At 42.6% G+C, this 24,534-nt stretch overlaps 1 protein-coding gene across 1 annotated transcript in view; it reads right to left on the bottom strand.

The window, feature by feature from the left end:
* The window catches only part of GNE (glucosamine (UDP-N-acetyl)-2-epimerase/N-acetylmannosamine kinase), a 39,956-nt gene extending 15,796 nt beyond the window's left edge, over window positions 1–24,160 (bottom strand). The window contains exons 1-6 of the mRNA XM_066339783.1: window positions 24,087–24,160; window positions 12,148–12,356; window positions 8,642–9,093; window positions 7,486–7,638; window positions 6,823–7,035; window positions 6,502–6,589 (exon numbers count right to left, since the gene is read on the bottom strand). Coding sequence (XP_066195880.1) covers window positions 6,502–6,589; window positions 6,823–7,035; window positions 7,486–7,638; window positions 8,642–9,093; window positions 12,148–12,356; window positions 24,087–24,137 — 1,166 coding nt within the window. The 5' untranslated portion in view covers window positions 24,138–24,160. The remainder of the gene's footprint in view (window positions 1–6,501; window positions 6,590–6,822; window positions 7,036–7,485; window positions 7,639–8,641; window positions 9,094–12,147; window positions 12,357–24,086) is intronic.
* Between the last annotated feature and the right edge of the window lie 374 nt (window positions 24,161–24,534).

Raw genomic sequence — 24,534 nt, 5'->3', positions numbered from 1 at the left:
TCTTTCAGTCTCCGGTAACTTGTTATATGGTGGGGCTTCCTCGGCATGTGTTACTTGCTTTTATTCTTCTTCAGACAATAATCCAAAAGTCTCACTTTCAAGCCAGTTTGTTATAACTTCCAGGACCCCAGGGTGATTCAGGTTTCCAATACATTTGTGCTGTGTAATGAGGGCAATCCATTTGCTCCATGTGGTATTGGTGGCATGATGTGTGGAAGGAACCTTTCCCTTGAACATCCACCCCAGCAGCACCAGTAGTCAGGGTGCCAAAAGCAGCTGTGTTTCAGTGCCAATTACTTCTGAGGCAGCTTGAACTCCTTCACAGGTGGTCAAGACAGTGTAGCTGGCTTTGGACCTTCTGTAACTTCGGCTCCAGAATCCCCATGGTCGACCCCGAGTCTCCCCAGGCACCTTCTGCCAGAGGCTCCAGGACAGGCCATTGTTCCCAGCTGTGGAGTAAAGCATGTTCCTCTCGCCTGGTCCCATCCTGACTGGGCCAAGGGCTAATGCATGAGTGATCTCCTGCTTGATCTTGCCAAAGGCTTGCTGCTCTTCAGGGCCCCAGTGGAAATTGTTCTTCTTGCAGATAACCAGGTAGAGAGGGCTCATAATCTGGCTGTTCTCAGGAATGTGCATCCTCCAAAAGCCTATGGCACCTAGGAAAGCAGTGATCTTGTTGATTATCTCTGTGGGGATCTGGCGATGTCCATCCTGCCACTTGACTCCCAGGAAATGGATTTCTTGAGCCAGTCTCTTAACCTTACTTTGCTGAATGTCAAAACCAGCTTTCAGCAGAATCTGGATAATCTTCTCTCCTTTCTCAAACTCTTCCACTGCTGTGTTCTCCCACACAGCGATGTCATTGATGTACTATAGATGTTCTGAAGCCTCAAGAACCCTTCTCCAATGCAGCCTGGATCAGTCCACGGTAAATGGTGGGGCTGTGTTTCCACCCCTGGGGCAGCTGGTTCCAGATGCATGCCCCTCCCGGTGAAAGCAAACTGGGGTCTGCACTCAGCTGCCAAAGGAATGGAAAAGGCGGCATTGGCAATATCAGTGGTTGCATACCACTTTGCTACCCTGGACTCCAGCTCGTACCAAAGCTCTAACATGTCTGGCATAGCAGCACTCAGTGTGACTTCATTCAGACCACGGTAATCCACCGTCAGTCTCCATCCTCCACTGGACTTACGCATGGGCCAAATCGGGCTGTTGAAAGGTGAATGGGCCTTACTGACCACACCTTGGCTCCCCAGTTTACAGATCATCCCATGGATAGGAATCAGAGTCGCTGTCAGTGTGGTATTGCCGATGGTGTACTGTTGCTGTGGGAATCGGTACCTGTTGTTCTTCCACTCTCAGCAGTCCCACAGCAGAGGGGTCATCTGAGAGACCAGTCAAGCTACTCAGTTGTCTGATGTCTTCTGTCTCTAGAGCAGCTATCCCAAAAGCCCAACAATATCCTTTTGGGTTTTTGAAATATCCATTCTTAAGATAGTCTATGCCGAGGATGCATGGGGCCTCCGGGCCAGTTGTGATGGGATGTTTTTGCCATTCGTTCCTGGTTAAAATCACTTCAGCCTCCAATGCAGTCAGCTACTGGGACCCTCCTGTCACTCCAGTAATAGAAATGGATTCTGTTCCTACATACCTTGATGGCATCAGGGTACATTGGGCCCCAGTGTCAACCAAAAATGCAAAAATGCAATAATACAAAAGACCACTGACAGAGTCAGACTACAACTTGAGCAGGGTGGTGAAAGCAGTCCAGATGAGGTGGTCTTCCTGAAGCAGTGATACCACAGAAAGGTCTGGAAGGCTTTGTCCTCTGGGAATCCAGTGGGTGAAAGCTCCCTGTGCTGTCCCAAATCCTAGGTTATATCCAGGTGGGAATGCTTGGCTCCTCCACCTGGGCAGAGCATCTGACAATAATGGGCTGATATCATTCTATGAGTCACGCAATGGGTCCTTGATGGCCCATTAAACAGAGAGAGCTCCCAGAGGGAGTTACCTGTGAGTCCTGCAGCAAGGCATTGACGGGTCATTAACAGAAGACAGTCTAGAGGGAGGGGGCAAGGAAATACTGATCCACCTGGTTTCAACAACTCAGGAAGATGGTGATAGAATACATACTTTGGGCACATCCTACACTGCAACCCAGAACACAGTGTCAAAGGCCTTGCTGAAGTCCAAACAGACAAAACCCACAGCCTTCCCTTCATCCGCCAGATACCTCATCATAAAAGACCAGGTTGATCAGGCAGGACCTGCCCCTTTTAAATCCATGCTGGCTGCATCTGAGCCCTGGCCATCCTGTAGGTGCCATGTGACCACATTCAAGATGATCTCTGCCATAATCTTGCCAGGTACTGAGGTCAGGCTGACAGGTCTGTAGTGTCCTGGATTTTCCTTTCTGCCCTTCCGGTGGATGGGTGTCACATTTGCCAACTGGAACCTCACCAGTGAGCCAGGACTGCTGGTAAATGATGGAGAGCAGCTTCACAAGCTCATCTGCCAGCTCGCTCATCACCCTGAGAGGGATCCCATCTGGGCCCATAAACTTGTGAGCATCTAAGTGACTCACTAGTTCCCTGACTGCTTTGTCCTGAATTATAAGGGGACTACTTTGCTCCCTGATGCCATCCTCCAGCTCAGCCCAGTTGCCCTGAGGACTGTCTTACTGACGAAAACTGAGGCAAAGGTGTTAAGTATCTCTGCCTTTTTCTCATTTTTATTTATTAAATTCCATTCCCCACCTCGTAATGAATGGAGATTATCCTTGCCCCTCCTTTTCCATTAATGTATTTATAACAACACTTTCATTATTCTTAACAGAAGTGGCCAGATTAAGTTTTAATTGGGCTTTTGCCTCCCTAGTTTTTTTCCCTATATGACCTAGTCACATCCTTAAACATTTCCTCTTAAACCTGCTCCTCTTTCCAGAGGTGATACATCCTCTTTTTCTCCTTTAGTTCCTTTTGAAGTTCTTTTTTCATCCAGGCCAGTCATCTTCCCCAACAACTCATCTTTTGGCACAAACAGACAGGCTGCTCTTGTGTCTTCAATATTACTTTCTTGAAGTATGTCCATCCTTCCTGGATCCCTTTGTTTTTAAGGGCTGTATCCCAAGGATTTTTCCAAATCAGCTTCTTGAATAGGCCAAAGTCTGCTCTCCCGAAGTCCAGTGTGGAAGTTTCATTGGTGCCCCTCCTTGTTTCAGCAATTATTTGAGAATTCTATTATTTCATGACCACTACATCCCAAATGGTGCCCAACCACCTCATCTCCCACCAGCCCTTCTTTGTTGCCATATCTGAAGATGGGAGTATCATTTGCTTTCCTCCAGTTATCAGGCATCTCTCCCACTCTGTGACTTTTCAAAGATAATGGAGACTGGCTTAGCAACATCTGCCAGCTCCCTCAGCACATGTGGGTGCAGCCCATCAGGCCTGTAGATTTATGGATATTCAATCTGCCTAGCTGCTCTCTAACCCAACCCTCTACAAACAAGTCTTCCATTCTCCAACCTTTTTCTCTTACCGCTGAGGTCTGGGATTCCTGAGGGCTGTTCTCAGCAGTAAAGACTGAGGCAGAGAAAGCATTCAATAATTCTACCTTCTCTGTGTCTTTCATCACCAGGACACCCATATGATCCAGCAGCAGCCACACATCTACCCTATTCTTTCTGTTGCTGCTGATGAACTTAGAAAAGTCTTTCTTGTTGTCCTTAATACCCTTAGTCAGACTGAATTCCAAGTGGGCTTTGGCTTTCCTTCTCACATCCCTGCATATTCTGACACATTCCTATGGTCTTCCCATGTGGTCTGTTCCTTTTGTCACATCCAATAAATGTCTTCTTTTTGTTTGAATTTTACTAGAATCTCATCTATTTAGGTCTTCAGCCCTCTTTGCCTGATTTCTGGATCACAGGGATGCACTGGTTTGAGGTCAGGAATACTGACCAGCTCTTTGGACACCCTCCTCATCTGGAATCCTAACCCACCAGATTCCTCCAAGTAGGTCCTTGAAGAGGTCAAAGTTATCTCCACGAGTTTAGGGTTTTAATCCTGCTTGCTGTTTCGCTTCCCCAATGCACAGTTCTGAGTTTCTAACGGTCACTGCAGCCAATGCCATCCCTAACCTTCACATTTTCAAGCCTCACCAACTTCCTCCTCCACATCAGGTGGCCTCTGGTAAATACCCACAACAGTGTCACCCATATCAGCCTGCCCCTTAATTCTCATCCATAAACTCTCAACTTGTTCATCTGTACCTGAGTATAGCTTGATACATTCCAATTGCTCTCTCACACAAAGAGCAGCTCCACTCTGCTTCTCTAACCTGCCCTCTCTAAAAAATACATTGCCATCTGTGACAGCATTCCAGGTATGTCACCAAAATTCCAGTGAGATCACGGCTCTGCAACCTGACATAGATTTCTAGTTTATTAGATAATCTTGTTTATACCACTTGCTATGTGCATTGGTATACAGGCATTTCATCAAAGATCAAGCAATCAGGTTGCTTGAAGGGGTGTGAGCATCATAAACACCATAGTCATAGAAACTTTTGATGTGCTTCACCCTGTGATCCTGTCCTGGAGTATCTATAAGGTTATTGTATTTCATATCTATCTGCACTCAAAAATTGCTATTGTCTCTTCAAGACGCTCCAGCTGGGGGCCTTGTGTGTGTAGTGGCTGGCAGGGTGACTGCAGGCATTTTAAAAATTGCCTTGCCCAGGCAGTTTCTTGCCTTTTGTTGCATGGAGTTTGCTTTGCGGGCTGTTTCATCTTTGTTTTGGCAGGGGCTTTTTTTTCCCTTCCCTTTTTTGGTTCTCTTTTAATTTCCCTCCCCCTCATCTCAGAGGGATTCCAGCTGGCGTTTTTGGGCTGTCTTGGGATGAAGTCCACAGGAGCCTTTCTGCTGCTGCAGAGAGCTGGGACGCAAAAAGTAGCAGGCCTTGTCTCAGTCTGAGCTTCTCCAGGAGAGAAGACTATGGGAGCAGAGCCTCTCTCTTTCATGGCAGCCTTGGGTTTGCCATTCTAAAAACTGCATTTTGTAGTGAGAAACTGTTTCAAAGTGAACTTTGCAAGGTTCGTTGGCAGCAAAAATGCCAGCGAGTTTCTGGGGTTGGGCACCCTGTGCCAGCGCTGATGGTCTTTCCCCACCATCCCACCCCATAGCCATGGTGCAGAGGAAGTGGCAGCAGCAACATGGACTCCACATGAACTAGCAAGTTTCCATCTACCTCCAGAACTGCTCTGCAGACTCCTGCCTTCCTGGTGGGGGTTGTCACCATCTTGCCTCCTTGTTCCTGCAAACCTGTGGTCATCTGGGGGGCACCATCTTGGAAGGTAAGGGTGTGATGCCATCTTCCCTTTGTCCTTCAGCCATGCAGCTGCCTCTGGCAGGCACCACTTTGGGAACAGTTATTTCTGGCATTTCGGGTCTTTCTTTGTTCTTGCAGGGTTGCGAGATTTAGCAGTTCAGTATCTAGCAGTTACTTACTTTCCCCCTGCTGCCTGTTGGCATCCTGTTTGTTAATAAACTGTTATTTTTTCTTACATCTTAATTTCTGCAGCTTGCATCTACTTATGTCTTGCTCCTTATTGCTGGAAAGGGATTGGTTGGAATCAAGGGGGAAGTTACTTATTTCAGAGTGCCCACCTCTTTAAATTGCCTCAAAACAAGACATATCTCCAATCTGAGCTGCAGCCAAGGATCTGTCTCTGCACTGGTTGCTATGACCTGCTCCTCAGGAGGAAGTAATGGCACAATCATTGCCATTTGGACCCCACTCCTGGAGTCCTTCAGTTTAAAGCCTATCTCACCAAACTGCCAGTCTGCTGCCAAAGACTCTGCCTGTTTTAGCGAGGGGAATCCCATTCCCCCATCACAGGCCAAAAATAATAAAAACACAATCCACTGTTATAAAAGCCAAAACTTTCTTGATAGGACCAGCCACCAACCCGGACATTGATCTGTGCGATGCGTCTGCCTCTGGCCATCCTGATTTCTCTAACTGCTAGGATGCATGAGGATGTGACTTGGGTGGTGATGTTTTTCACATGCACCACAAAGGCTTTATTAGTCTTATTTGATCCTGCCCATTTTTTGGCTCTCAGTGTCATTTGTACCCACACAAAATAGTGTCCTTTGGGCACAAGCCAGAGTAGGCAGACAGGATGTTCTCCCCCATGCTGCTCCTAAAGAAAAAGCTCTCTTAATCACACTGATCTAAATTAATATGAATTTTGCCCTTGTGACTTTCTGTTGGAGGTTAAATGACTACTTGTTACATTACCTGTAACATTTTGCTCTATAAATACTACTGCATACTAGACATCTCATCGTGGTTCTGAAATGAAAAATAATTTGTAACCTCAGATCAGTGCATTAAAAGCACTCCAGTCAAATACGATGAAACACCTTAGGACTAAATGCCTTTTACTCTACTGCTTTAACATCCACTCCAATGAATTAAGATGAATGTACTCACCATGGATATTGCTTCCCAAACTGCAGCTGTAGAGCATGAAGAATCTTATCCTGTGTATCAGCATCACGAACATGAAGAACATTTTCACCTAGATGACAAAAATTAACATCATAGGACAAATCAGATCCTCAAATTGCACTAGAGTACAAGCTGCTTTAGAATTGAAAAAAACTCATTGTTTTTATTTCCTCTGTGAGAGAAGATGCCCATCAGATTGACATTACTCTTCATCAGTTACGTGCCTTCACTTGCTTCCACTAAAGCAACAGTGACACCTCTGTCCTGCATTACAAAACACTAGAGAGTTAAGCAAACATGTACCTGTTTCTCTTCCTGTCTGACGTGTCCCCAGGTTAATGACAGGTGTACCAAATGCTCCCACTTCTCTGACACCACAACTGCTGTTACCAATCATACAACCAGCATGAGCGACTAGCTGAATGAACTGGTCAAACGGCACATGCTTTACTGCCCGAAAATTGGGATGATGTTCGATGCCCTTCTTCCTCATCACACGAACCATCTCTTTGCTTCCTACAGAAAACCAAAGTAGAATGAATGATTTAAGTTTTACTTTTAAAATCAAAGTTCAGACGCACAAAGAGTCTAGAAGCCAGCCATTTACTGAGTTGCCAGCTCTGAACAGGTTTTGTTCTCTTTTTAATCCTTACATTGCAAATCACATAGCTCAGCACACATGCTGAAGTTTGATACAAGAATTCACTGCAAAGTATCTTTGTAGTTTTAAGTTAATTTAAGAGGCACTAATATTGCTCCTACATGTCATGTGGTTTCTCCTCATTTTTCTTCCCACACTGAAAAGCTGAAATGTCCTCCAGCAATGTGAACATGGAGCTGCAGCAGATGCACCCATAAGGCTGACACCATCCAGCTACTTCCATCTGGCTGGAGGACCCGGGACAAAAGCACCCTTTTGAAGACAGTCTATTATGTGTCACTCTGTTACAAAGGTAACCTACTCACCTGCATCCACATTAGGGAACAGAACAAGTGTTCTCTTGTTGAAGGAGATGAGTGCATCTAGTGTCAGCTCAAACATCTTTATGGAATGTTTAATATCTGTGGTTACAGGATGTTGCAGAGCAACTATATAATCCCTGGTTTTAACATCTTCACCTGTCCAAATGGAGGGCAAAAAAAGCTTTTTCATTGGCACGGAATAGCAAGAGGGAAAGGAAGGACATACTTTTGGAACTACAGATGTGAAAGTCTGAAAAGTCAAGGCACTGAATGTGATACATCTAACACAAAGAGATCAATGCTAGAATAAAAATCAAGGGAGTTATAGGGTAGCCTAGCTTGTTATTTGCCTCTCTAAGCTTCTCTCATAACTTTAGAGACCACTACATAAATGTCAACAAATTGTTAACTTGCAAGCCTACTTCTGAAACTTTCCAAGACTATGCCAGGATCAAGAGACTGTTCTCACACCACTATAAATGTGGAATAACTCCTGAAGCTGCTCAGATTTTTTGACAGTTGTCCATTCTCAAGTAAAGACTTAATTTCCACTGCTTTAAAATGGTCAATCACACTTGTCTTAGTATATTTGATAAACATTTACCTGCAAAACATATTGATTGAAAAAGATTTCAGCTTCCAACTACACATGGTAGCTGTACAGGAGACTGCTCTGTCAAAGATAAAAAGCAAACAAAACCCCCCCTTCTTCACAGGAATTATTTGAAAGTCAGTATGAAACATCAAAAGCTTTGGCGCATTTTGTCCTGTTGCAGTGCATTCTTCAAAAAAAGCTTCATAATAGAAATTCTGTTTGGTTTTTTTTATATTAGGCCTGAACAGCTTTGATTATATTTAACCAAAACTCTATTACACAAGAGTAGCTGCTCAGTAAGACTGTTTTGCTTTTAAATGGTTCAGCTCAGAGAAATTACCCATTTAAGGAGGTTTTTTTTGACTTGGCAGAAGGTCCAGAAGTGGTCAGTAAAATACATTTGAAGCTTTTCAGCTGTACTTGGTAGAATACAGACTGATAGCAAGCATAGAAAGAAATACCAGGTACTATTAAAAAATGTATTACTGTTTGACTGGTAACTGATACTGAGTTTGTCTAATGTTGAAAAGTATGTGACAAAAACATTAAAAGTGGCCCACTTACCTAGCCACATGCTAATAATACTCATGTAGTCCTTGTTTTTGGCAGAGAGAAGCTTGTCGTATGAGGGACAGCCTGCTAAAAGGATGCGGTCATGGTCTTCACACATGGCTATCAAGTGCTGCTCTGCACTCCTTGTGCAGCACACGTGGTAATGGGCCAGTTTGGTTATGGCATGTCTGATGGAGTCATCGATGGTCCCACTGACTTCCCCACCTTCAATGTGAAGAATGCGAATGTTCATCAGGGCTGCAGATGTGGCCAGGGCCAAAGCATCGAATCTGTCCCCATGAACTATCATTATGTCAGGTTTCAGGCGGTTGAGGACATCGGGTAACTTGACTAATGCAAGGCCCACTGACTCCACCATAGCTGCCTCATCTTCCCCTCTCACAATGGTGTGTAATCTTGTGTGAATATCAAAGTCATCTTGTTCAATCATACGATATGTATTACTGAAGGTCAGAGAAAAAGGGTTATTAGAGTAAATACAACTTGATTTTACAGCAACACCGCTTCACAAAATAAACAAAAGTTACAACAGCTGTATTAGTGTTTGAAAAAAGACCTGCTTTTCACATCTTTGTAGCTGAATAAGGGAGCTTTCAAGATTTTACCAGAATATTCTCATCCATGTGAAGATCCTCCATAATATTCCAAATATCCAGTTTTTCTAGACAACTTTAAGGAGGAACTGTGTTGAACATATTGTGGAAATCCTCAGAAATCAAACTCTTTATTCATGCGTCCGCAGAGCCCTTCAGAGAATAGGCGTTGCATGATTTTCTGTCAGAAAGGGTATGTTTATTGACTTTTCTGTGGATAACTGTATAAATACAACAGATGTGATGCAAAGCTGAGGCCTGTATATTTAAAGAAAACATCCTGCAAGTAGCATATATTATTTCAGATTCTGTAGTTTTTAAGGCAAATCTTTTTTATTTTACTGAGTAAAGGGGCTCTCATTTGTATTGCATAATCTTCATTGCATTTCCATTTCCATTTACAAATATCCTGCACAAACCTATCATTTTCCTGATTATGTACATTTATCTTGGAAAACTTTTTTCTCTTTGTTTCTCTATTCTTTGCCTTTTGAAAGGTGAAAATCTTGGGGACAAACAAGACTGTGCATTTCTGGTGGTTTTGTTTATGATCCTTCAAGCATTTCAGTAACCAACACCTCCCAGGATCACTGCCATCTGACTTCTGCTACTGTTAATCACACCATTCACATCACTAAAACATAGTATGTTCTGAGGACCCACTCATTTTATAAAATGACCCAGATTAGGAAGTGCAGGGCTAGGCCCTGAAAAAAACCCAAGAAGTACCTGGATTTTAGAATACTGATCACAAAGTAACTAACAGCAAGAACATTTGGCAGATCAAAATCTCTACTGTAGTTTGCTTTGTGCATTACAAATTATTCACAGTACAGAGGTAGTGTTACACACTTTGGAACTGGAAAAGTAGTATTTTGTATTACTTTGCACAAGTCTTGCAGACAGCAAAGGGTTATGGGATATAGAGAAATCAGGGCCATGTTTGTCCTTTTTAGCAAATGAAAGGGAATTACTTTATTTCTCCAATCAGACAAGGTGCAATTCAACATACTAACCTGTCAAGATGTTCAACTGTTTTTTTTCTTATCTGGTTTTGTTTTGAATCAGGTTAGTTTTGTGATGTTGAATTCACCTTGCCATGTTACTGGATGGAAACAATGTCCAGTACAAAGCAAGGAACACAGTGTTATCATGTGCAGAAAAAGAACAGTCTTAGTAGAAAGACTAAGATATGAAGATATGGTAATACATTTCTAAAAGCTCAACAATGCTGATACTAAGCTAAAGCCTGATTTTATTTTCCAAAATATGTGTTTTCGTATCTATTTCACTTACTGGGTCCAAGCTGGTAAATGCAGCCTGAGGAAAATCAACAATTCCAGAAAGGCTGCCCAGGCTGTTCCTTCTACCTTTTCCCCAGCAATAAGAAGAATACCCACCTTTGATAAAGGGAGTCTTCCCAAGGGGAGGGATTTGGATCAAGATATCTCATCCTCCTGGGCAGTATCTGCTTACTTATGGACAGTTATGGACGCATCTCACATACCCGTATATTCTCTCCCACATACCCATATACCACAGATAACCATATATCATTTTGTTATTTGTTTTGTCAGAAACATACAACCACACTTTTCTGTCTTCATAATACTGGAAGTAAGAACTAACAGTGCTCTCCTGGGATATTGATGGGGGTAAGATTTGTTTCTACTTACAGAATTTTTCCCATAAGTTGCTAGGAAACTGAGTGCTTATAGGTACTCAGGCAGAACAAAGGGGCCAAAGGAGAGGAGCTATAGCACCAAGCTATGCTTCTTTCATCTCTGGGAGTTTCTCTCAGAGAGGGAGATAATGCAAGTTTTGGGGCAGGTAAACGACAGAGCTGAAGAGGACAGCCAGGCTGTTACTTGCTGCAGGAGGAGTTCGCTGTTCCCACTGGGTCCAGTCCTGAGAAAATCTACCATCATCTGCTTGTGTGCCCCAGAACTCTGAGCTTGTCTCCTCCTGCCCTGCTGGGCCAGCCCTGTCCCACCACCGCTGGTTCTTGGGTACTACCTTGAGGATTTTTGCTACTCTGTGGCCCCGCATCCCCTGCCCTGCCGGGACACTCCTGCCATTCCAGCTACCACTGCGGAGCTTCTGATATATCTCATCCACCAGCCCAGGATTTTCCATCTTTCCAGCCTGGTGCTCTCGGAGTTCCGAGAGATCAGACTGCCCCAGCTTTTGTGAAACAAAGCTCCTCGAGCTTCCTGGTTCTGTTTGTTATTAATGCTGTAACTGTTGTTGTATGTTTGCCTTGTTATACATGCTGTAATATAACAGTAAGGAACTGTTATTCCTATCCCCATACCTTTGCCTGAAAGTTCCTTCAATTTTCTAAATTATAATAATTTGGAGGGAGGGGATTGGAATTCTCCATTCCTAGGGAAGCCCTGCCCTTCCCTAGCAGATACCTATCTTTCAAACCAAGACAAGATAAGCAATATGTAAGTACTTTCTCCAATAACTGTGAAGCAGAAGAGCTCCAACTAAAAGTGACTAAGGTGGCTCTTTGAAGAGCTCCAACTAAAAGTGACTAAGGTGGCTCTTTTCTCAAGCAAATTAAAAAACTGTGACACATTTCCATTTGACAATCACCAGGTTTCAGGGATAAATGCAGGACATGAATTTCTCACTTCATACAGTCTGTGATTCTGTTTAGGGTCTCAATTACAGCATTGCACAATTACAGCATTGCACAAAACATTCTAGAATGGCTGAAAATTAGGATAAAAAATTCCCAGAAATATGCAATCTCATAAGGAGCTGCAAAATAAAATTCTGGAAAAAAACCCAACTTTGTTGTGTACACTCATGATGCCAAGACTTCATTTTACCTAATGCTCATATTATCATTGCTAACACCGCAGAAACATATTGGTAGGTAAAAATTCACCTTACCCATAATCATCAATCAGGTGGGAACCAAGCACTACAACATCAAGCTCAAAAAACTGTGGCTCTGCCTTAATACCAAACATAATGGGAGCTAATTTTGAATAATCAGCACGGTTGCAAGTAGCAACACAAACACGAAGTTTGTGGTTGTTTCCATTCTTCTCCATGACTCCCTTTTGTTTCTGTTTTGAAAGATTCTTGAAGTACACCTCCTGACATAATAGAGAAAAAAAAGTGCATCATTAGTAATTGAAATTTACTTACAGCAAACGGTATACATTTCATGAGCAGCATACACAAATGTAGCCCAAACCATGGATACACATTAACTACTCCACTGACAATGGACACCTAGTACCTAACAGAAGGAGTAAGTTATGCTTCCAAAATTAAGAATAGAAATATTTTTTCCTAGTTAAAACTCAATTTTAATACTTCTATTTCTACAAATAGTATATAAATTTCTGTATAAACAATATTTAAGTATTATGAAGTTCAACTGTAATTAAACAGTAAAATTACTTCTCCCTGTTCAGATGGAAACTTCTATAAGTAGAAAAATTATTCTGCCTTAGTAAATGAAAAAAAGACAATCTCCTATTTCAAATTACAGAATGGAACAAATTGCTGAGATGCATCCACTGACAGACTTCATCAACAAAAAGAGCAGGTTTTTGACTAAGACAGTTTATGTATCGCCATTAAACATATTTTGGTGAGGTAAAGCAAGTTAAACATTTACTTCTAAAGTCTAACATACCATTTTGTAGGCCAAAGTACATTAAAAAAATCAATAATACAGTATTAAGTCCAAATAAACCTAGGAAAAAAGGATATAGCAATAATAACCCCCAAATAACCCGAATTTCCTCCTCCCAAGCAGAAATTACTAAGATGCTGGCAAGAGTTTAAGTAAGTAGCATTCTTTTGATATAAATCTAATGTTACATCAGATTTTTGCTCCACTGTGCAGACTGAACTTTTTCTGGATAAACGCACAAGGCTTGCTTATCCTTGACTCTAAGCAGTATCAATCCCTCTACTGATTTTGCAGGCTAGAAAAGCATGACAGTACATGATAATATTAGCAATTCCATGTTCCTTTTAGATTGCATTCAGATTTTTTCAGTAAAGTTCTCAAAGAAATGCTACTCTCACATCACACTCTCATGAAACTTAAAAAATTCATCAACTTTTCAAAATTTCCCTATTTTTAAGACATTAGTTTACATTTCATCACACATGACAAAACAATGCTTTGGTGTAATAGCAACATCAGGGTGATTAGGAATCTGTTCCAAGGTGAACTGGTATCTCTAGTCCACTTGCAATCCATTATGGCTCTGCAAAACTGTAACTGGCAGTGACATTAGCCAGACTCAGATCTAACAGACTCACTGCTTTTCCTCACTTCTAAAACCTCTTTTTGAGGCGGCACTGAGCAGGACATCCTGTCATTATTTATGTAAAACCAGCCACTAATTAAAATAAAATGGTGATCAAGATGTGAATGCCAGTTCTGACACACCTATAAACTTGTCTTTGAAACTGCACCAACAATATTAGTATAACTAGAGGCAAACTTCTCACAAAACTCTTCAAGTTGGTCACAGCTGCATACATATTCTGTACTACATAAAACAAGAAGCCAAAGTAAAAAACTGCAAAATAAAGAAGCAACAAAGCAAACTTATCTGAAGTCTGTTAACTCCAAGTTACCTGTCTGAGCTAGGACCACCATGACCCCTCCAAAAAAGCAGTTTGTTTTCGTTTATGCAAAATAGGCTTTAAAGAAGCAGAATAATTTTCTGTCCTCCTTTTCTCTTCAAGCATTGTCTAAAATTCTAAAAAACTTCCATCCAGACACAGAACATACCATCTTCTAAACAGCAGGTCTCTAAGTTGAGAAAAAATAAAATCTCATTTTTCACCATAACTACAGAATCAGCAGAACTGAATCACCAGCCCACACATCTTTCCAGCCATGAAGATTGCATTTAATTACAGTTGGATTTGGCTGCAAGAATGGTCTCTTAAAATGATTTTAGAAGTAGATGTGGAGACACTCCGAATCTGTTTGAATTTACTAGAAACAAAATCAATTCCTGATATTTGTCCATTTCAACTTAACATTACATTTCAAAGCAGAATTATTTCCACTACTGCCTTAAAAGTCTGTACCACAGAAGTATCAAAAAGCTGCCAAGTGAGCCATGCACTGGCCTTGGTGCAGACAGGTTTTTTGCTGCTGTCAATTTTAAACACCTGCTTGTCTGAAGAAACAAAATATTTACCCTATCCCAAGGCAAGTAACAATGTGTCCTGGGTTGTAGTTTAGGATGTATTCTATCATCATGTTCAGTTAATGGCCCATCAATGCCTTGTGCACTACTCATAGGTAACTCCCTCTGGGTGCTCTCTCTCTTTAATGGGCCATCAAGGACCTCCTGTATGACTCATCATCCCATTGTGAGATGCTCCGCCCATGGGGAGGAGCCAAGCTGAGATTTGGGAGAATAGAAGCAGCCCTCACCCACTGGATTCCCAGAGGACCAGAGCTACCAGACCTTTCTATGGGATCACTGCTTCAGGAAGACCACCTCACCTGGACTGCTTCCATCACCCTGCTCAGGTTGTATTCTGACTCTGTCAGCGGGGTTTTTTCTGTATTACTGCTTTTATTTAATTTTATTTTTCCCTTTTTCTTCTCATTAAATTGTATTTCTGACTTGGAGCCTCTTACTCGGTTTGCTTTCAAACCACAACACAATGCAATTTAAGTATCAACTGCATGTTGAAATTTGCCATTAATTAAAGAGGTTTATTGTTTTCTAGGATAACTTGGATGTTTTCTAAAGAAACATGTAATGTATTGCTATCGCAGTTTAGTACTGGACATTATTCTATCCCGACTCTGACCTTTTCAGAGCCTAAATGCAAAAATTAATTCTGTATTTTCAGACAGTATTCACTGTCAGCAAGTAATGGCCAGGTTCCTTCAGCCATTAAGAGCAAATTCCTTCAAGCAGAGCTGTGATGCCCTAGCTACAAAATTTTGTTACCACTATGGTTTTAGAATTTAGTATCAGTTTTTGCAGGCAAGAAATCTCTTTTCAGAACTGCTCCCCCAAATTATTTGAAATAACTAATCACTAACACTTGCCTCTTAGTTTCTAGATGTTTGATGATACACTAAGTTTGATCCACACAGAATACTCTAGCTGGGTCTCTTCTACCTTGCAGGGACTAGCAATCTTTAGCAGAAAAGAGAATAAAAAAAACAAGGACTACTTGAAATAATTAATCTCCATGTGCATGCTCCATGGTCCACTGCTTATTCTAGCACAGGACACCCCAAGCATCCATGTACCCGAGAGCACTGTCCAAACGCATCCTGAACCGTATCTGGCTGGTGCTGTGACCCTTTGGAGCCCCTTCCAGCCACCTTCCGGGTGAAGCGCCTTTGTGTAATATGCAGCCTAAGCCCGCCCTGACACTTCAGGCCATACACAACCGGAGGGTCTGCCCTGGTACTCCCCCCTCACCCCGGGAGAGGCCACGCCCGCGGCCCGCCGCTCTCATTCTTCTGGATAGCGCCCGTTTCCCCTGCGGGGGCCTGGATCCCCGCATCTCCGGGGCTGCGGATCCCCCATTTCGCGGGGAGGCGCCCAGGCAGCGCGGTGCCCCGCCCCGGCACAGCGCGGCCGCGGCCCGCCGCCTCCCGCACGGCCCCGGCCCGGCGCGGGCCCCGCGGCCGCCGCACTCACCTTCCGCGCGGAAACACGTCGCATGCGCCGGCAGCGCCTTCCGCCCTCTCAACAAAGCCGGCGGCGCCGCAGCGCCACGCTGGGCGCGGGGCCCCGGGCCAGAGCGGTGCGCCCCCGCGGCTTCTGCGGGGCCCACAGGTTTGGCTTCAGAGCCACAGAACCAAGTAGTTTGGAAAAGCCCTCCTCATTTTAAGACTCAGCACCACCTTGTCAACCGGACCATGGGACTGAGTGCCACATCCGCTCTTTCCCTAAACACCTTAGGGACAGTGACTCACTGCAGCCCATCCCAGTGTCTAATCACCCTTTCTGTGAAGATTTTTTTCCTAAAGAGGAACCATACCGTTGAGGTAGGACAGTCTCTGCTTGTCAGTTTATATGTGGAATACTCCATATATACACATTTAAGCAATCTAATTAAAATTGCTGGATGATTTCACAGCTTCAGTAGGGACTGCCATCATGTTAGAAGCTTTTAAAGTGAAAAATTAGCCATAAGAATGACTCCTGTGTCTGCATTACCTAGAAGAAAGTAGGCGCAAGAAATGAGATAGTTGCATTTCTGGCCTTTACCAGGGAGAAAAAGGTTGACGTTCCTAACAGTAACCAATATTTCTTTAAAAAGACTGAGAAACAATTACTGAGGTCTTCAGCCAAAAGAAAAAAATATCTTCAGTAGTGATTATTAAAGCAAAAAACCCTTGAGACTTGCCCTTGGGAATTTAAAGAGATGATCAGACTGTTTCCCAAGAGCTGGAAAGGATCTTATCCTATGCTGATGTTCAGAAAGTCCTCAGACAGCTGTGGTTCAATGAGTCATGGCTCCTGAAAGACTCAGTGTCTTGAGAATATTGCAGCACACCCACTTCTGAAATTACCAGGCATCTCTGCTTGCAGTACAGACCACATGTATTAATAGCAACTGTAAGGTGCCTTAGGTTCAATTCATGTCCAGTTTAAATTATTTTTTATTGTTCTCTGCATCACTAGATTTTCTTTATGCACATTGCTTAAAAACCCCTGTACATTCTGGAAACGTCATATTAAATAAATTTGAGTTGTCTCCTGTAAATGCTTTCAGGTTATGATAAGCTTACCACATGTCTATAGTTGGTTTCACTGAAACAAAATGCTGAAGGAGAGCCTGAATCATATTTGAGTATGAGTGTATGAAAGTGTGAGCATATGGACAGACTGCAGCTTAAAGTAGTACTAACATAGCTAGAAGCAGCTACATCAAGAGTTAATTACTCTTACAAAACATCAGTGCATCTCTTCATGTGATTTTTCTGTAAATCTTCTAATGGTGTTTCAGCATGTTGCAGTAAAAGGTGCAAAAAACCCAAAGTTTATGCTCCCTTTGGTTATTTCTCTCTCACAGACTTCACATATTACATAAACAAGATTAAATTTTTCTTGTTACTGAGTGAGCCCTGCCTCAAGGCTTTCCAGCAGAGAAACAAATGCTATGCAGAGAGGTGAGATGGGAGGAGAAGCCTCAGCTTGCTCCAGCCAGTTTTATGTTTTGCTCTTCAAAATCTCCAGTGACTCTGTGAAGAGGACCTCCTGTCCTAAACAAGGCCTGTGGCTGTGAGGGGGTTCATTAGAGGAGCAGGGTCTCAGTATCCAGAAAATTCATTGGCACTTCCCCCATCAGAAAGCTTTGCAGGAATAGTAAAGGCTCTATAGAACTAAATGGACATCAGCGTCAAAGTGTTGGGAAATGTTGGAGATAAGGAGATTACTTTTTTCTGAAGAGGTCACGTTGCGTAAAATCTGAACAGAAGAATGAAGATCAGTGAGTGGGCTTGGTTTGCAGATGGTTTGGATTCGTTGGAAACCCATCCAAAGAGGCAAGAGGCGAAAGGTGCTGCACTGGGATGGTCTGTTCATGACTGTGCCCAGGAGATGGACAAACAGAATCAGTAGCACTCTGATCTTCTGCACTGGTGCTAGGCACTGTGCTGCTTATTCCCTTCTGAAAGCAGAGCATTGTGGCTTTTCAACATTTACATGATGTGAATCTTCTATTGCTTCTTAATTTTTCATTTATGTCCATTTTATTTATGTCAAAGACACGTGCTGAGAATAAGGTGAAAACTTCCATTAAGATTTTCAAAAGCAACTGTCCATATCAATTTTGTATCATCCAGCCTGAAACACCTGAAAGCAACTTGAATGTTAAAGATCAGTGCTTTCAGAAAAGCAGGCCCTTCTGACACAGCTAAACTGATAACCTCTGAAGATTCTGGCACAGTAGCATTCAGCTTCTGTGAATGCACTCCATTACAAATATCCCTTGTAGGAAGAGATCAAGTACCATGATATAAGGAGAATATAAACAGTTACAAACAGTAGGGAAAGCCTGACAAGTTTTACCTTCCTGCATTTTCCTGTTTGTTCTTCCCAGTTAAAACTGCCAGGTGAGCTGTACAGTAATAGCAATTGTAGGCAACCACATCAGAGTTCATATCTGATGTTCTAGAGAAGGGGAATAGATCAGGGATAAGACAATGCCATAGATGCTATGAAGAGGGAAATTTGGGAATTTATTCTCTCGTCATTACAACACAGATCTCTTACATCTTTGCTCAGTGTTTTATGCTAACACAAAACGGGCATCTATATGTAGCTAAGATTGTAAGACACAGAATTCCCAGCTAAGGGAGAGGAAATCCAGAATTACATGAAAATTTGTTCTTTGTCTCTGGAAAGATACTGTCCAAAGAAATCAATGAAGCTGGTGCAGGGAGCTTTCTTATGAAAAGCACCTGAGGGACCTTATCAGTCTTTACATCTACCTGAAGGGAGATTGTAGCAAGATGGGTTAAGAAACAGTTTCTTCTCTCAAGTAACAAGTAATAGACAAGAGGAAACGGCCTAAAGGTGTGCCGCTGGAGTTTTATTCTTGGATATTCAGAAATATTTATTCACTGAAAGGGTTATCAAACATCATGAGCAGCTGCCCAAGGAAATACTGGAGTCACTATCCCTAGAAATATTTAAAAGGCACATAGATACGGCATTTAGGGACATGATTTAATGTTGGGCTTGGCAGTGCTCTATTAATGGTTGGACTTGGTGACCTTAAGGTTCTGTTCCAATCTAAACAATTCCATGAGTCGGTGTAAAAATTAGGTGCTTCAAAAAACCAGGTAACAAGCAGAGTTGTGAATCTCACTGAGATAATTAGCAATTAATTAAAAAATATCCCACACTTTTTTTTAGAGTTTCCAGTGTTCTATAACAGAACAACAGTCCCTTTTTACCTTTTTGGAAAGATGGCATATTCTGGTGTCTGGTGGGTTGCAAAATAATGGCATTTGCATATATCCTATAAAATGTGACTAAAGTTTATTATAACTAGCTATAGTTGTAGAATGTGATAGATGCATGGCATAAAATGCAACCTCTGTTCTAGAGAATTCCTTGATCAGGAGTGTGTTTGTGGGCTAAGATAATATCCATCTGAAACCCATGCAGAGCACTGGAAAGAGTACTGAAAACCTCAATAGTTGTTGGGTTTTTTTCCCAGTTCATTCTATGTCTTGAGCCTTTATCTTAATTTCAGCTAATAAAAAACTTCAAGCCACAAAACTTTTCTTTCCGACTCTCTATCTAAAAATAGTGGAACTTGCCCACTTTTTGTTGTCATCATGTGACTAACTCTGCTTATGTGATCAATTTACTTCTTCAAAAGGGTCTCTTTTCTTCACTTGTAATCAGTGCTGTTAAGGTTATGGCTTGTCTATTTCTTCTGAAGCTCCACTCCTTGTTCAGTCCTGCAGGAATGATTGCTGCTGCCAATTCGCTGACACACATCAGACATCCACTGGGAAATCTGACACAGTTCAACATACCCATAGTTGGTCTTGAACAATGATGGCAGCCTAAGCAGGAGTGATTCTTGTGGTGTAATTCTTCCTCTTACTGTGCTTGATCAGTAGACAGTGTGGTTCACTTAAAACAACTTGGGGTATATTCAAAATGGAATGAGTAGAGTTGCTATACATACTCTAGAGTATTTAGATGTGAGCCAGCACAGAATGAACTTGATTGGAAGCTGTCATCACTATATAAGACAGTGGGTAACTTTGCCAAATACAAGATCCCAAATTTCCACCTCAAGTACGGGTGGGATAATTGTTATATATTAATATAATATAATATAATATAACATAATATAATATAGCATAATATAATATAGTGAAATAATAAAAGAATGTTTTTTCACACATATATATATATATGAATACCTGGTTGAGGAAACCATGCAGAAAAAACAGCCAAAGATCCAAATGTCGCTAATCTGTGAGTGTCTGGAAAGAAAATTCTGTTAAGATTTCCCAGTTCTGATAGTAAGACTGGCTAATTTTTTCACTTCAAATTGACATGAAGTGCTGAAAAGAAAGTTAAAAGTCTGGCAGGAAGGAGGAATCAAACTGACCACTTCTCACTATCAATAAATACTTCCCATGTTGCATGCACACAGGTCTAGAGATTAGAGATTCCTCTTTGCTCTTCTTGTCCAACTGTTTGTTTGGGGTTGTTTTTTTTTTTTTTTTTTGGTTTTTTTTTTTGGTGTTTTTTGTTTTTTTTTTTTGATTGTTTGTTTGTTTGTTTTTAATCTCTCTCCTAGTCCTTTTGAGGCTTTTTGGCATCCTGCTTGAATGCAACTGTGTTTTTCAATGTGACCATCAGATAACAAATATTTGAAATATTTTCTCCTCTGGTAATTGCTAATTTCTAATTTTAAGGAGTACTAATTCTACTATATAATTGCAAAAAAAATCCATTAAGAAGTGATCCAATATCAGGACTAAAGAATTGTAATAGTAAACATGTATTTCCACCCTTTATGCCATATAAAAATAATTTCTTTCATGTAGTTTGTGGATTTTGGCTATTAACTGCATTAAGACAAAAAGTGTGATGAAAGAGGTTAATGAGATTGCAAAGTTACAGATACAGTACAAAGCAGATAGTTTATACTTACCAAGACGGATGAGGAAATTTTTTGAGACCAAGAATATAAAATGGACAAAGAAAGTGTTGTAGTACTGGAAACCTTAGGTACCCTTCCCTAAGTTTAAATTCTCCTGTCTTTTAACACACTAGGTATTATTAGGTGGATTATTCAAATGTCTCCTTTAATCACGGGACTCTCAGAGGAATCTTAAATCCTAACCTATTACATGGCTACTATAATTCCCTGAAACAATTCAGATTTTCCATTTGAAGAAGCTTGTAGAGATGGAACAGAAGGCTTAAGTGCCAGTCAAAAGCACAGTGGCATCAGGTATTCCACAAAAATATATCTGTGCTTTTAATTCTGGGTCAAGAATAAAATCTCCTCATTTTCTGAAGTTTCTGTAGTCCTTATTTTCATTACCAGAAATGTCTAGTAAAAGTTTCGTTTCTCCAAACAACAAATAAAAGTCAAGGAAAAGTAAAAACAAGCACGCAAATTTAAAAAGAGGTTCTGTTTCTAAAGCTTTCAACCAACAAATCTTCTGTTAATGTGCTTTGATTGGACAGTAAATCAAGATCTTGATGATGAAGAGCAAATCTTCAGAATTCAGGAAGACATTTAGGGAAAAAAACCCAAAAACCCCACATGCTAAATTGCCATTTACTTCTTTCCTTCTGGCTTTTTGATACTAATCTGGAAAAAAGGTCACATGAAGAGTATCTGAGTCAGCTGTTATTCTAGAATAGTCTTAAGTTTCTCAGCTGGATTTGCTATCCATGTTCTTTTATTAAAGCTTTGATTTAGTATCAGATGTTTTAATGAAAAATTGTCTGTAATTAGAGAGACATATAAGTAACTACTAAAATATTCCATGATTTTTGCAGAAAGAGTAACTCTTCAACAGACATTCTAACAAACACCCATGTCCTTAGGCTGTGCCGAGTCCCTCCGGGAAAGACCATACACTATTAGAAGAATAGCAGCCTATTTTCCCAAGATATTCTGTGTGCCAGAGTATAGGAGGTTACTCAGAATCATGTGGACACAGACCACTTTCTGACTGGCCTGGGTGCTGAGGCACTATTTTTAAAAAACTCAGCCTGAATGTCCCTGACAAGAAGACTCCAGTTTGTGAGAGGCTCTCCCTCTTACTTTTCATGTGCTTTTTGAAACCCTCTTGTATATCTCTGAAAGGCAGTTATAAAAAAAACCAGTATTGTGTGTGGCATGCTGTCATGCCTGTATTTTCTCACACAAAGATCCAGTGATCCAGCTCAATCTTATGATTAGAATTAAAATTTGATTACAATTGTAAGAAAAGCATACAATTTGAACATGATTCTGAAAAGGACAGTCCTGTATTTTCAAAGCTAAGTACTTAGTGGGAAAATCACTATGATTGGCTTCTACCACGTGAAATCACGCTTATTTAGAGAAAATATTATGAGTGTCCTTGACTCTGCCCTAGTGTCAATTTTATATGGCCCATAAGGATATGTGTGGGATTTCAGTGTTGATGGGAATCATGTCCCCAAGTGTGGACCACCAACATTCTTACTAGTTAAAATTCTTCAGGCTGCATGTAGACTTGTTAAGTGTGATATTCTTAAGGAGCAATGCAGCAGGGGTGAGAAATCTTGTGGCAGAAGAATGTTCCCAAGTCAGACAGTCTACATAGCTCCTGTGTACATTCTCATTTAAAATCTCGGGGAACATATGTGAACATTGTATAATTTCTATCCACACCCTTGATTGCCTTAATATGAATGGGGAGCTTTGTTAACTTTCACTTTTGTCCCTGAGTTGGTTTACTCTTCAGTATCTGGTGTTTCAGAGCACCACAGGAAAACACTGCTACAAGAGGGCAAAAAAAGTTAATTAATTTCTTACTTAAAAATAAATACAACAGATATATTTTAAGTGCTTTTTGGAAATCAGTTTCTTTAAAACCTAAGTCTGAGTCTTCACTAGTGAATATCCAAGGTGATATTTCTCAACACCTGCAGATTGCAGTGAGACCTGGTACCAAATCTGAAGTCACAGCTGGCTGGAACACTAGAGGAAAGGGAGGATATGTAAAGAAAAGCTTCGGAGAAAGAACTTACATGGTAGGACATTCAGATTGAAATGGAACAGGCCTTCTTTGCATGATAGGCACACACCTTTGCAGACATCACCTCTGATATCTGTTCCACACTCTTCAAGCATGCAGAGAGCTATAGCTCCTGGTAGTTAAAACCAGCTGGCCTGTCAGCCACAAACCTGCTCTACAGGTGGGGGAAACAGCACCAGCAGGACTACTTCCTGCAGTGGCAGGCCAAAGAGCAAGGAATCTGGACCCCTCCCGTGGGTCTTGGCTCCCTCTCCAAGGCCATCTTCTCAGCCTTTCTGCACTTGCTATCCTCCCTGCTGTACAGCTCTCCTCTGCCTTCCCCTCAGTGTTGTGGTGACTTCACCCGTTAGCTGAACTCCTTCTGAGAAAACCTACCTGAAATATTACCCCACGGAGCTCAAGTCTCTTTGTTACTCTGCCTATACTCATGCCTCTTTCCCCAAACTCTGTCTACATCCTGCCTGAAAGTGAATCCTTGGAGTGTGCATGCGTTTCGTCCTAACGTGCTTGTATAGCACCTGGCATATTGGGGCTATTCGTCATTGCCACAGGTACATCAACAAAATAAAACTGAAAATTATTCTAGACCCGTGCCGAGATCACCCTCCAGGGTGGATGAACCTCGTGCGGGTGAATCAAATTTCTCATCTCCCAAATAATAGGAAGGTAGTCACAGTTACAAGGAACAGTGTGCTAGCTTTGGGAAGGTCACCGGCTCCCCACAGCTTGCTATGGACTGGGTAATGAAAAGAGAATCCAGAGAGAAAGGGCACAAATAGGCAACCTATTCGGCACAGGTCTCACAAGAACTTCTCACAAGAACATCAGCCGGCACGGCCCCAAATCCCGTGTGCCGGGTGGGGGCACAGTGAGTGATACAGACGCGGGTCCCGCGATGGCCCTGCAGACGGTGCCTGCCGTGACATCCACGCCGAGCGGGGAGGGCAGCTCCCTCCCATGCCGGGAGCCGGCTCGGCGCAGGGCTCGGCGGGGCGCTGCCTTCCCGCCCGCCCCGCGGGGGCTCAGCCGCGGCTCGGCCCCGCCGCGCCCCCGGCCCGCCCGCGGCCCCCCGCGCCCGGCCCTGACTTACGTGGGGGCCGCGGGCCAGCGGCTCCCGGCGCGGCGGCACGTTCGTCTGCATTGCGGCCGCCGCTCCCCACCGCTTTCCCGGGCCGGCTCTGGCGCTGCCGAGCCCGGTCCAAAGGCACCCGGAACGCTGAGGGACCGCCCTGCAAGCCGGGTCCGCCCTCCCGGCCCGCCCGTGCAAGGCGCCGCAGGGTCGGGGGCTGCGCTGAGACTTCTCGTTACTATATATCGCCTGAGGTGATCCAGGCGTGCTGGGGCCTGAGGGTTTGGCGGTGCGTGCGCTAAGGCCGTCCCCGTATCCCTGCAGGGCAGCGTGGGAAGCGGGGTCCTACTCCAGGTATGCGCCGCTATCGGCCCCCTGTGCCTCGGGGAGCCATTCCCCGGCTGCCAAGCATCTCTGTGGATGTTGCCCGCTAATAGCCATGACACCTAGTGTGTTTAACTTCACCCAG

The sequence above is a fragment of the Sylvia atricapilla genome, chromosome Z (genome assembly GCF_009819655.1).
Source record: "Sylvia atricapilla isolate bSylAtr1 chromosome Z, bSylAtr1.pri, whole genome shotgun sequence".
In the NCBI taxonomy this organism is placed as follows: domain Eukaryota; kingdom Metazoa; phylum Chordata; class Aves; order Passeriformes; family Sylviidae; genus Sylvia; species Sylvia atricapilla.
This window is presented reverse-complemented; position numbering and strand designations above follow the sequence as displayed.